General features: G+C 45.2%; 1 protein-coding gene across 2 annotated transcripts in view; it reads right to left on the bottom strand.

The window, feature by feature from the left end:
- The window catches only part of EHMT1 (euchromatic histone lysine methyltransferase 1), a 200,231-nt gene extending 189,861 nt beyond the window's left edge, over positions 1–10,370 (bottom strand). The window contains exon 1 of one of the 2 annotated variants that reach the window (XM_084820643.1): positions 10,299–10,370. Coding sequence is in view for 1 of the 2 variants with exons in the window: in XM_084820630.1 (XP_084676756.1) it covers positions 8,363–8,383 (21 nt within the window). In the remaining variant the exon portion in view is untranslated. Of the gene's footprint in view, positions 1–8,362; positions 8,436–10,298 lie in introns of those variants that run through there. The other variant, XM_084820630.1, reaches the window with a different exon arrangement.
- Between the last annotated feature and the right edge of the window lie 2,834 nt (positions 10,371–13,204).

Below are 13,204 nucleotides of genomic sequence, written 5' to 3'. Positions count from 1 at the left end.
AGGCAGACAAGGGGCGAAGAAAGGATAAATATTATTCGCCTTGCCCTTGTTTAGACAAGATAGCAATGGCAGGCCAGGATACACAACCCAGCTGTAACTGGGGGCAATCTCCAGAACATTATACCAAGGGCAGGATTTGCTAAAATCACCTCCGAAGTGTCAGTAGCTGCAACCCATGATCCACATACTTTGGGTTTAATACAATCATTCTAGAATAAATAGGTTGCAGATTAAATGCCTGACACCTTTTCTTTCCCTTATGTGTTCCCTTGAGTCCCTCTCTCCCTTTTTCTGAGTTCTTTCTGTCCAGCCAGAGTGGGGCGGGAGGCGGGGAGGATGGAGAGAGAAGCTAGGAATGACCCTAGCTTCTTTATTTCATCTTTATTTCAGCTTCATTGGCAAATGCCAGTTAAAATATAAGCTACTCTGTCTATAGTGCCTGCAACATCCAAATGTGGTGGGAATCTGCTAATGTCCATTTGGTCAATTTGATCAGTCCTGGATTTCATGACAATCACTTAAAACACTTGGACTTCCAAATGCCACTCCTGAACTGTGCAGGTAAGCAAGAATCCTGTCCGGCATGTTTCTTCTTACTCACAGAAGTGTGCACAGAGTACAATAAATGGCTTGCCTGACTATAATCCTAGTCTAGCCAAAATTGGTGGCCTCTTTCCTCTGCATTTTATTCCCAGCAACGTGCCACCTGCAAATTTTCATCCCTTTACTGCATGCTGGCTATTCATATGTATACAAAAAGGTAATCTGACACGTTGATATTTCCATCCATTTTCTGTTTCCATCCATCACTGCACGAACGGTCACTGGCCTAGAGATGCACCCCCACCCCCAACCTGACACATTTGAAAAGGAAACGAGAAGGCATGAATTAATCATTTCACACTCAGGCTTCTGGCCTCCAAATTCAATTTTTTTTCTCTGCTCAGCTAGGTTATCCCTCTCCAAGGACTTCACTCCATGCATTCGAAATTTATGCGGTATTTTTTCTGAACTGGGCGGAAAGCCCGAGTTTGAATCAGCCCTAACCATGCACTGAAAAGGCTGCCTGCATGACAGAACCAAATTAAAAAGTCAGATCTTGGTTAAATTAATCACACAGAGTAGTGCTGCTGCCTTCGAAAGAATCTGGAAAATACTCATGAGGAGTGCAAGCACTGCACACCTGTGCAACCCACAAGCCTGGAAAGATCCAAGGCACCTGAAAATGTGATGCTGGCTCTTAAACTTGGCATTATTTTTATCTCTGCATATGCCCACATTCTTTTTCCAAGAGCAACCTCTATCTTTGTCAGCCCAGTCCCTACTTTAGAGAGATTTTGAGGACTCTCTTTTTGAAAAATTCTTAGAGTTGATAGATTTGCTATTCTTTGGGTTTCGGCCCATTCCCCACGTGTCTAGATATTAAGGGCATAGTCCTATGTGTATTTGGACAGAAAAAAGTCCTATGACTCCCAGCATTCCCCAGCCAGCCATGTAAAAAACACACACATAGGATTGTGCCCAAAATCTCCAAGTGAGAAAGTATATGTGTCTTGTCCCTGGTGCACACACACGCCAACGCATGCACGTGTCCACAAAATGCCAGCACATGCAGGACTTCTCTGGCATTTCTCCCCCATAACTGCCTGTCAGATAGTAATTGCTGCTGAACAAGTTTGCATGGCAGCTATTCCATGAATACAACCAGAATCATTGTGAGCTTAAATGTTTTCTATTAAATATTCTTAATAGTTTTCTCCAAGAATAAACTTTTAAGATAAATTTACAAATATACCCTGCTTCAGAAGCCAAAACAGCATCCCGCTTTGCAGAGGAAATTAATATAGTATTTGCAGCAAGGGAACACAGAAAGTTACCTGTGAAGATTTGAGGCCTACAGAGGTAAGGGAAAGGAAAAGGTCAGGCCTAGAGGCCTGGGGTTTTTGTTGGGAGGGAGTATCCCTGAGAAGAGTAGTTTCATCAGTTTCATTTCCCCAGTTAAGTTTCATTTCTTCAGGCTTGAAGCAGTCCTTTCAGTTTTGAGGGTGGAGGGTATAAAGAGTCAGAAAGACCAGAGCAGTAAGACCAGAGTCAGAAGGCCATAGCAGGAAGGAGGAGCAGAAAGAAGCAGCCCAGAGAGCTCTAAGTGCAGCTAGGGTAAAGGAACTTGCATTTTGCAATTTTTCGTTTCGCTTAATGCCTTTTGTATCACTCAGCTCTATTGTGTAAATGCCTTTAGTTGTGATTTGCTTGCTTTAATTTACCAGTAAACTGTTGTGGTTAAACCCTGTGTCTAGAGCGTCAATCACGCACACCTACAGCGGAAACTCCACATTTTTGGAAAGAGGAAGGTCCTGGCCCTGTTACTGCTTAACCATTCTTCTGTACCAAAATTATCTTGTCTGCATTTCTGTGAACACAGAAGGCATTGTGTGGTATGCCTGCTGCTGAAGCAGTTATGATCTTCACTTAATTGTCAATGGCACCATGCGGCAGACATAAAACTCCCGAAACTATCCATACTCAGAGAAGGGAAAAGCCATCAGCTCTCGTTCAGAACATGACCCCCTCTTCTACAGCTGACCCTCTTGTGTGTTTTTTTACATTGGTTTTATCTGCTGCAGCTGACTCGGTTTTAACTGCTATTTTATTTTTTGCTGTCACTGAATATTTCATTTCTGTTAGATTTTACTGGCTTTTAAACTGTTGTAAGATGCAATGCTAGAAATCTGTTTTGGAATAAACAAACAAACAGATCATCTACTTTTGGAACAGCAGTGGTAAAAGTAAATCACACTGGGCACAATCCAACCAAAGTCAAGCCCTCTGAAGTCCCCATTTAATTTAATGGGAAAGTTAAAACATGTACTTCCTTTTCTTCCAGCGAACACAATAAGTTGACTTTTAAGTTGTCAACTCTTGTTGGATTGCAGCACACGCTTTGCAGGAATCCCTACCATGTTTGATCATTGTTCCCCGTACCTGTCTGCTCCTGCTCACTTCCACCACTGCAGAACAGCGGACAAACTCCGGGAGCACACAGTTTTGACTGCACACAATCAGGGCTCCCATTCAAAGACAAGCGAAGCAAAAAGACATCAATTTTGCATGTGAAACTTCCTGTCCCTAGTGGTGCATTTAAGAGCCATGCTTTTTAAGCTCTGGAGATGTTCGGAATTATGAACAAAATGGCTCACTGTGACTGGGCATTCAAGAAAGTTTGTAAACACCATTTTCTCAAAAGATTTGGCATCTAGATCAGATTATCTTCTCCAGCGTTTCGGGAGTGTTCTATACATGGGAATGTTTCGAAGACTCAAAACATGCTTCTCCATGGCTGGAAACTCCTCTGGTAAATGGATGCACTGTCTTCTTCCACAGCTGGCTAATTTCTTCTCCAGCCAATTTCCTCCACTCCTGCTCAGAGCCAATCAACTTTAGCATTTTCTTCCCTAGGGCCAAACTAGATGTGACAGCTGGATCAGCACTAAGGCATGAAAGGGGAGGGGTTTAACCCTTTGCCCCCTACCACGTTCCCATCAGAATCCCCACCCTGCCTATGCTGATTTTTCACAATGGCACAAAAGCTCCCACTGCCGCCATTGCTGCTGGGATAACTACTTGTATCAATTCTGGATTTGCAAGTTTTGTAATAATTTGTCCTTGTTATTAACTGTGCTGGCTTTGTATGTTTTTCCTAGCGCAGTTCATCCTAGACCTTCAAAATACAGCAGCTTAACCATCTTCAGTGAGAGAATAAAGAATCTAATTTAAAAATGTAAATAGTGCGTTGATGGCATATTATTACATAGGCCTTTGGCTTTTAAAAACAATTGCTCCCGGGTAGCTAGCTGCTAGTTGCTGAGAACTGCAATTCTGTAAGTTAAATGCTTAGTGTTGTTTTACACTAACTGCCCACAAGCTCACCCACAATACAAAAAGGAGTGTCGTCAGTGACAGTTCAACCCTATGCATATTCACCTGCAAGTAAGTCCTAGTGTATCCAATGGGGCTTACAAACATAAGAAGAGCCATGCTGGATCAAACCATGCAACAGCACCCTCCCACCCATGTTCCCCAGCAAATGGACTACATTGGTTCACTGCCTCTGGTCCTGGAGGTAGCACATAGCCATCACGACTAGTAGTCACTGACAGACTTCTCCTCCAGGAATTTAACTAACCCCTTTTTAAAGCCATCCAAATTGGTGGCCATCACTACATCCTGTAGTAGCGATTTCCATAGTTTGACTCTGCGCTATGTGAAGAAGCCCTTTCTTTTATCTCTCTCGAGTCTCCCACCATTCAGCTTCATGGGATGACCCCTTTGGGTTCCAGTATTATGAGTAAAAGAAAAATGTCTCCCTATCCACAATCTCCACACCATGCATACTTTTTGTACACCTCTCCCATGTCTCCCCTTACCCTCCTTTTTTTCAAGCTAAACAATCCAGCTATTGTAGTCTTCCCTCCTAGGGGAGCTGCTCCAGCCCCTTGACCATTTTATTTAGCATTTGAATTTTCATTTATCATTTCATTTATCAATTTTTCATTCATTAAATTTTTTCATTTGAATTTTCATTTATCATTTTAGGTACCGTTTTACCTCCTCCTAGGGGAGCTGCTCCAGCCCCTTGACCATTTTATTTAGCATTTGAATTTTTATTTCTCATTTTATTTACCAATTTTTCAATTGAAAAATTTTTCTCATTTCAATTTTTATTTATCATTGCATTTATTGTTTTACCTCCTCCTGGGGGAGTTGCTCTAGCCCCTTGACCATTTTATTTAGCATGTGCATTTTCATTTATCATTTCATTTATCAATTTTTCAATCGTTAAATTTTTTAATTTGAATTTTCATTTATCATTTTAGGTACCATTTTACCTCCTCCTAGGGGAGCTGCTCCAGCCTCTTGACCATTTCATTTAGCATTTGAATTTTCATTTTTCATTTTAGGTACCATTTTACCTCCTCCTAGGGGAGCTGCTCCAGCCCCTGGACCATTTTATTCAGCATTTGCATTTTCATTTCTCATTTTATTTACCAATTTTTCATTCGTTAAATTTTTTCATTTGAATTTTCATTTTTCATTTTAGGCACCATTTTACCTCTTCCTAGGGGAGCTGCTGCAGCCCCTTGACCATTTTACTTAGCATTTGAATTTTCATTTATCATTTTAGGCACTATTTTACCTCCTCCTAGGGGAGCTGCTCCAGCCCCTTGACCATTTTACTTAGCATTTGAATTTTTATCATTTTAGGTACTATTTTACCTCCTCCTAGGGGAGCTGCTCCAGCCCCTTGACCATTTTACTTAGCATTTGAATTTTTATCATTTTAGGCACCATTTTACCTCCTCCTAGGGGAGTTGCTCCAGCCCCTTGACCATTTTACCTAGCATTTCAATATTTATCATTTTAGGCACCATTTTACCTGCTCCTAGGGGAGTTGCTCCAGCCCCTTGACCATTTTACCTAGCATTTGAATTTTTATCATTTTAGGCACTATTTTACCTCCTCCCAGGGGAGCTGCTCCAGCCCCTTGACCATTTTACTTAGCATTTGAATTTTCATTTATCATTTTAGGCACCATTTTGCCTCCTCCTAGGGGAGTTGCTCTAGCCCCTTGACCATTTTACTTAGCATTTCAATATTTATAATTTTAGGCACTATTTTACCTCCTCCTAGGGGAGCTGCTCCAGCCCCTTGACCATTTTACTTAGCATTTGAATTTTTATCATTTTAGGTACTATTTTACCTCCTCCTAGGGGAGCTGCTCCAGCCCCTTGACCATTTTACCTAGCATTTCAATATTTATCATTTTAGGCACCATTTTACCTGCTCCTAGGGGAGTTGCTCCAGCCCCTTGACCATTTTACCTAGCATTTGAATTTTTATCATTTTAGGCACCATTTTACCTCCTCCTAGGGGAGTTGCTCTAGCACCTTGACCATTTTACTTAGCATTTCAATATTTATCATTTTAGGCACTATTTTACCTCCTCCTAGGGGAGCTGCTGCAGCCCCTTGACCATTTTACTTAGCATTTGAATTTTCATTTATCATTTTAGGCACCATTCTACCTCCTCCTAGGGGAGTTGCTCCAGCCCCTTGACCATTTTACTTAGCATTTGAATTTTCATTTATCATTTTAGGTACCATTTTACCTCCTCCTAGGGGAGTTGCTCTAGCCCCTTGACCATTTTACCAAGCATTTGAATTTTTATTTATCATTTTCGGTACCATTTTACCTCCTCCTAGGGGAGCTGCTCCAGCCCCTTGACCATTTTACTTAGCATTTGAATTTTCATTTATCATTTTAGGCACCATTCTACCTCCTCCTAGGGGAGTTGCTCCAGCCCCTTGACCATTTTACTTAGCATTTGAATTTTCATTTATAATTTTAGGCACCATTCTACCTCCTCCTAGGGGAGTTGCTCCAGCCCCTTGACCATTTTACTTAGCATTTGCATTTTTATCATTTTAGGCACCATGTTACCACCTCCGAGGGGAGCTGCTCCAGCCCCTTGACCCATTTTACCTATCATTTGAATTTTCATTTATCATTTTAGGCACCATTTTACCTCCTCCTAGGGGAGTTGCTCCAGCCCCTTGACCATTTTACTTAGCATTTGCATTTTTATCATTTTAGGCACCATGTTACCACCTCCGAGGGGAGCTGCTCCAGCCCCTTGACCATTTTACCTATCATTTGAATTTTCATTTATCATTTTAGGCACCATTCTACCTCCTCCTAGGGGAGTTGCTCCAGCCCCTTGACCATTTTACTTAGCATTTGAATTTTCATTTATCATTTTAGGCACCATTTTGCCTCCTCCTAGGGGAGTTGCTCCAGCCCCTTGACCATTTTACTTAGCATTTGAATTTTCATTTATCATTTTAGGCACCATTTTACCTCCTCCTAGGGGAGTTGTTCCAGCCCCTTGACCATTTTACCTAGCATCTGAATTTTCATTTATCATTTTAGGCACTATTTTGCCTCCTCCTAGGGGAGCTGCTCCAGCCCCTTGACCATTTTACCTAGCATCTGAATTTTCATTTATCATTTTAGGCACCATTTTGCCTCCTCCTAGGGGAGTTGCTCCAGCCCCTTGACCATTTTACTTAGCATTTGAATTTTCATTTATCATTTTAGGCACCATTTTACCTCCTCCTAGGGGAGTTGTTCCAGCCCCTTGACCATTTTACCTAGCATCTGAATTTTCATTTATCATTTTAGGCACTATTTTGCCTCCTCCTAGGGGAGCTGCTCCAGCCCCTTGACCATTTTACTTAGCATTTGAATTTTCATTTATCATTTTAGGCACCATTTTGCCTCCTCCTAGGAGAGTTGCTCCAGCCCCTTGACCATTTTACTTAGCATTTGAATTTTCATTTATCATTTTAGGCACCATTTTACCTCCTCCTAGGGGAGTTGTTCCAGCCCCTTGACCATTTTACCTAGCATCTGAATTTTCATTTATCATTTTAGGCACTATTTTGCCTCCTCCTAGGGGAGCTGCTCCAGCCCCTTGACCATTTTACTTAGCATCTGAATTTTCATTTATCATTTTAGGCACTATTTTGCCTCCTCCTAGGGGAGCTGCTCCAGCCCCTTGGCCATTTTACCTAGCACCCGAATTTCCACTGACCATTTCGTTTACCCATTTTTCAGCTGGTAAATTTTCACCATTGGGCCTCCCGCTGATCACCGCAGGCGCCCCTCGCCTCCCCCTAGGGGAGCTGCTGCAGCCCCTTCAGACCCGCCCCTTGCCCGCTGCGCACCACAGCCCCTCCACGGGCCCCGGCTCGCCTCGCTGCAGGGAAGCCCGCGCGGGGCGGCGCCCTCCAGCCCCCGCCGCCCGTGGGAGGGCCCCGCCCGAGGCTGCTGCGCGGGGCGCCGGCCGGGAGCCCCCCGGCGCGGGCGAGCCGCCTCCCAGGCGCCCCGGCAGCCCCGCAACCTGGATGGCGCATACGCGCGACGCCCCGCCTTCATTTGCCTGGCCCCGCCCCCCGGCGCGGCCCCGGAGCGAGCATGGAAGAGCGCCAACCGCGCTTGGAGACGATGGAGCCCCGGAACCTGCATAGCTCAACTTCTTTTTCTCCTCCTCCCGACTCGCCCCCCCCCATCGCGCACAATGGGAGCGGCCCGCGCACGCTTCCCCTCCGAGGGGCTGGGCTGAACCATGAGACGGCGGGGGGGGGAAGGCGAGGGAGGGGGAGGGAAACGTGCGCACAAGCTTCTGGCGGGACGTGCTTCGGCTTGGGAGGCGCCATTCGCGGCCCTCGGAGCCTGGTTTGCCTCCTTCCCCACCCACCCCCACGCCGTGAGGGAGGTGGACGCGGCCGGCGCCGCCACTCACCTCAGCATCCGCTGTGGCCATGGCCGGAGCAGCCGCGGAGCGCAAGCCCCGCCCCCTTTTTCGAAGGCTCTCTGCGCGCGGCCCTCTCGGCCCCGCCCACAGCCCTTCGCGCGGGAGGGGGCGGCACGCGCCGCGAGGGAGGGGCACTGCGCCTGCGCGGCGTCATGGCGCCGCCCGCCGGGGCGCCTCGGCTGTCATGGCGGCGCCCACGCAGCTCGCTTGCCGTACAGCATGGAGCCGGCCGTCGGGCGCTGTGCGCGGCCGCTGGAAAGCTGGACCAGAGATCAGCACGGCCTAAAACACCGTCCTCGGCCTCTTTGCACGGGATGCAAAGAAATGCATTGCATGCATTTTAATAATAATAATAATAAAAATAAAAATAATAAAAAATTTATATATATATATATATATATATTAATTGTGATTCCGATCTTTGCTTTTTTGCTTGGAACTCTTCGGGGAAAGGGTTAAAACCCATTTCTAAATCCATGGAAATGAAATGTAAATAAATAAATAAATGAAATGAAATGAAATGTTTGTTGGCTGGCCCGTCAAAGCGTTTGGACCTTTGATTCCCTGCATGAGGTGAAAGGAAGGCTTTTCTGCCTTTGGGAAAGGAAAGGAAAGGTTCCTCCTGTGCAAGCGCCGAGTCACTGCTGATGCGTGGGATGGATTTGGGGCGTCGGATGCCTCGCATATAGGGGAGAAAGGAAGGCGTTCCTCTCTGACCCCCTTCTGGGGATTTTGGGCATGTGAAAGACCAGGGTTGGGGGCGCGGGGAGAGGCAGAATGACCAGAAGTTCCGTTTGAAAAAAGGCATTGGTATTTAAAACCACAAGATAATGCTTTACTGTCTCTTTGTGTCCCTGCTGTTCAGAAGAAAAAGTGCTTTGGTTGTAGGTTTCACTTGTTGCTTCCTTTTCTTACCCCCAAGGATGCACGTTTAGAACTGCAAGCTTAATATTCTATTCATTCAAGCCTGGCCCAGGTGAAAACACTTCCCAGTTTCTCCATCCATTAATATATTGAATGTTAGGTGTTAACAGAGATGAGACCTGACACCATTACACAACAAAGGGTAAATAAATAAATCAGGATACTGCTTTATAAATCCCCCCCCCCTTTCCAAAATACTTATTTAAAAGCTGCATTGCACTTTTGGAGCTTTTTGTGATTCATGATACCCTTTATGTTTTGGGGAGTTGGTGACAAAGCAAAAATACCATCTGTCAGCCTGCCAAACATTAACCATAACTAAACAGGGATTTTGACCATTTTAAATATCTGCCAGCCCTGCCCACTTCTGTTGTGCTAGACTTCTACATGCAAGCCTTGAGTGAGAGGGGGGAATGTTTATAAGTGCGATCCACCACCTGCACTCTGAATTGTAACAAATCTGTTTTGCCACTTCAGGACTCTTAACACAACCTGTTGCATGTGTAGACCAGGTCACAGTCAGTCAAAGTCGATCCTTTGGGGCCGAGTGTTACCTTATAGCTGCTACACAACAGCAGCTGTTCTGTTCAGCTGCCATTGTTGCTGTTCAGTCGTTCAGTCGTGTCCGACTCTTCATGACCCCATGGACCATAGCACGCCAGGCCTTCCTGTCCTCCGCTCTCTCCCGTAGCGTGCTCAAGTTCATATTCATTGCATCGGTGATGCTATCTAGCCATCTCATCCTCTGCCGTCCCCTTCTCCTTTTGCCTTCAGTCTTTCCCAGCATCAGGGTCTTTTCCATTGACTTTTCTCTTCGCATTAGCCTGCAAGAACTACTGTGCGTTACCTGAAGGTAGAGGGCAAAAATGTGTCCTCTGCTGCCACAGAGAGCAGAAACAGATCTAATGGGCTTAAGTTAGAGAAGGGTAGATTTTGGTTGAACAATAGGGTAAAAAAACCATTTTAATGGTAACAGCAGTTTAACAATGGAACCAATTACCTAGATGGGTGGTGGGCTCTCCCTCACAGGAGGTCTCTAAGTAGGCTGGCCAGCTCTGGAATTCCTGCATCAAGCTGGAGGTTGAGAAGAACATAAGAAGAGCCATGCTGGATCAGTCCATCTAGTCCAGCATTCTGTTCACACAGTGGCCAACCAGCTGTGGACCAGAAACAAGCAGGGCACGAGTGCATCAGAACCCTCCCACCCACATTCCCCAGCAACTGGTGCACATGGGCATACTGCCTCTGATACTGGAGGTAGCACATAGCCATCAGGACTAGTAGCCTTTGATAGCCTTCTCCTCCATGAATCTGTCTAACCCCTTTTAAAGCCTTCCAAACTGGTGGCCAGCACTACGTCTTGTGGTAGCGAATTCCATAGTTAAACTATATGCTGTGTGAAGAAGTACTTCCTTTTATCTATCTTCAATCTCCTACCAATCAGTTTCATGGGATGACCCCATTGGGTTCTAGTGTTATGAAAGCGGGAGAAAAATGTCTCCCTACCCGCATTCTCCACACCATGCATAATTTTGCACACCTCCATCATGTCTCCCCTTACTTGCCTTTTTTCCAAGCTGTTCAATCCCAGCTGCTGTAACCTTTCATCATAGGAGCGTTGCCCTCTCCTCTGCACTTTTTCCAGCTCTACAATATACTTTTTTCAGTGTGGTGACCAGAACTATATGTGGTCACACCATAGATTTGTATAAGGGCAGTATGATATTGGCCGTTTTATTCTCAATTATAATTATGCCTAACATGGAGTTTGCCTTTTTTACAGGGGTCACATGCTGGGTTGACGTTTTCACTGAGCTGTCCACCACAACAGCTCTTTCTTGGTCGGTCACTGCTAGTTCCGATCCCATCAGGTTATACTTGAAGCTGGGATTTTTTTGCCCCAACATGCATCACTTTACACTAGGTTGGACTAAGTGACCTACAAAGGTCCCCTCCAACTCTGTGATTATTCATTTTCATCCAACCAGACCTTAAAAATCACCAGCATAGGATATAAAGAACAAGAATGGGGAAGATGTGGCATTCCAGGACAGCCACTTCCATCAGCCCTAACTATCACAGATACTACTAAGGAGTGATGGGAGTCGCAGTCCAGCATCATCTGGAGGGCCACACATTCCTCATCCCTGACAGAACATCCATTATTCAAAGTGCTGTTATTCAAAATTGCTGTACTTATCCCCTTCCATTTCTCATCCTGAGACAAATAACGTTCAATTTATCCAGTTCCTAATCCAAATGTTTGGATATGGTCTAAGGGTTGGATCCAGGATCTGCCTTTCATGAGAAGAAGACACCTTCATAAGAGGAAGGGCTCTGCTTGTGCAAGGCCAAGCGACAACAGAAGGGTACAGGCAGGTAGCACAGAATTGCAAGGATGGCGTCAGGAAGGCTAAAGCTGAGAATGAGCTGAGGTTAGTGAGGGATGCTAAAAGCAGCAAAAATTACACCTAATTACTCTGAATGAGTTCAAATCTCCAGGGCCAGATGAACTGCATCCTAGAGTAATAAAGGAACTGACAGAAGAACTCTCAGAACCTCTGTCTATTCTCTTTGAGAAATCATGGAGGACGGGGGAAGTGCCAGATGACTGGAAGAGGGCTAATGTTGTCCTTATCTTCAAAAAGGGTAAAAAGGAGGAACCTAGGAACTACAGACCAGTCAGTCTGACATCAATCCCTGGGAAAATTCTGGAGCAGATGATAAAGCAATCCTCCTGTAAGCACCTTGAAAACAATGCAGGGACTACTCAAAGCCAACATGGATTTGTCAAGAACAAATCCTGCCAGACGAATCTGATCTCATTTTTTGATCAAGTAACCTCCCTTGTGGACTGTGGGAATGCTGTGGACATAATATACCTCGACTTCAGCAAAGCTTTTGACAAAGTGCCCCATGATATCCTGATGAGCAAACTAGCTCAAAGTGGGCTAGATGAAACAACGATCAGGTGGATCCACAGTTGGCTACAGAATTGGACTCAAAGAGTGCTTATCAATGGGATCTTCTCAAACTGGGGAGAGGTAACGCAGGGCTCAGTCCTGGGCCCAGTGCTCTTCAACATTTTTATTAATGACTTGGAGGAGGAGGTGCAGGGAATGCTGATCAAATTTGCAGATGACACAAAATTGGGCAGGTTAGCTAATACTTTGGAAGACAGAAACAAAATTCAAAGTGATCTTGATAGACTGGAGCACTGGGGAGAAAACAACATAATGACATTTAATAGGGATAAATGCCAAGTTCTGCACGTAAGAAACAGAAACCAAATGCACAGTTACAAGATGGGGGATACGTGGCTCAACAACACTACAAGCGAGAAGGATCTTGGAATTGTTGTCGATCACAAGCTGAATATGAGCCAACCATGGGATGTGGCTGCAAAAAAGGCAAATGCTTTTTTGGGCTACATTAATAGAAGCATAGCTTCCAAATCCCGGGAAGTACTAGTTCCCCTCTACTCAGCACTGGTTAGGCCTCATCTGGAGTGCTGTGTCCAGTTCTGGGCACCACAGTTGAAGAAGGATGCAGACAAGCTGGAGAGGGTTCAGAGAAGGGCAACAAAGATGATCAGGGGACTAGAAACAAAGCCCTATGAGGGGAGACTGAAAGAAATGGGCGTGTTTAGCCTTGAGAAGAGAAGACTGAGGGGAGACAGGATATCAATCTTCAAGGACTTCAAAGGTTGTCACAGAGAGGAAGGCCAGGATCTCTTCTTGATCATCCCAGAATGCAGGACGCGGAATAATGGGCTGAAGTGACAGGAAGCCAGATTCCGGCTGAACATCAGGAAAAACTTCCTGACTGTTAGAGCAATACGACAACGGAACCAATTACCTAGTTTGGTGGCGGGCTCTCCCACACTGGAGGCATTCAAGACGAGGC

The sequence above is a fragment of the Heloderma suspectum genome, chromosome 14, assembly GCF_057233095.1.
Source record: "Heloderma suspectum isolate Gila_16-S chromosome 14, 16-S_ref, whole genome shotgun sequence".
Classification (NCBI taxonomy): domain Eukaryota; kingdom Metazoa; phylum Chordata; class Lepidosauria; order Squamata; family Helodermatidae; genus Heloderma; species Heloderma suspectum.
The sequence above is the reverse complement of the archived record's forward strand: the minus strand, read 5'-3'. Positions and strand labels throughout refer to the sequence as shown.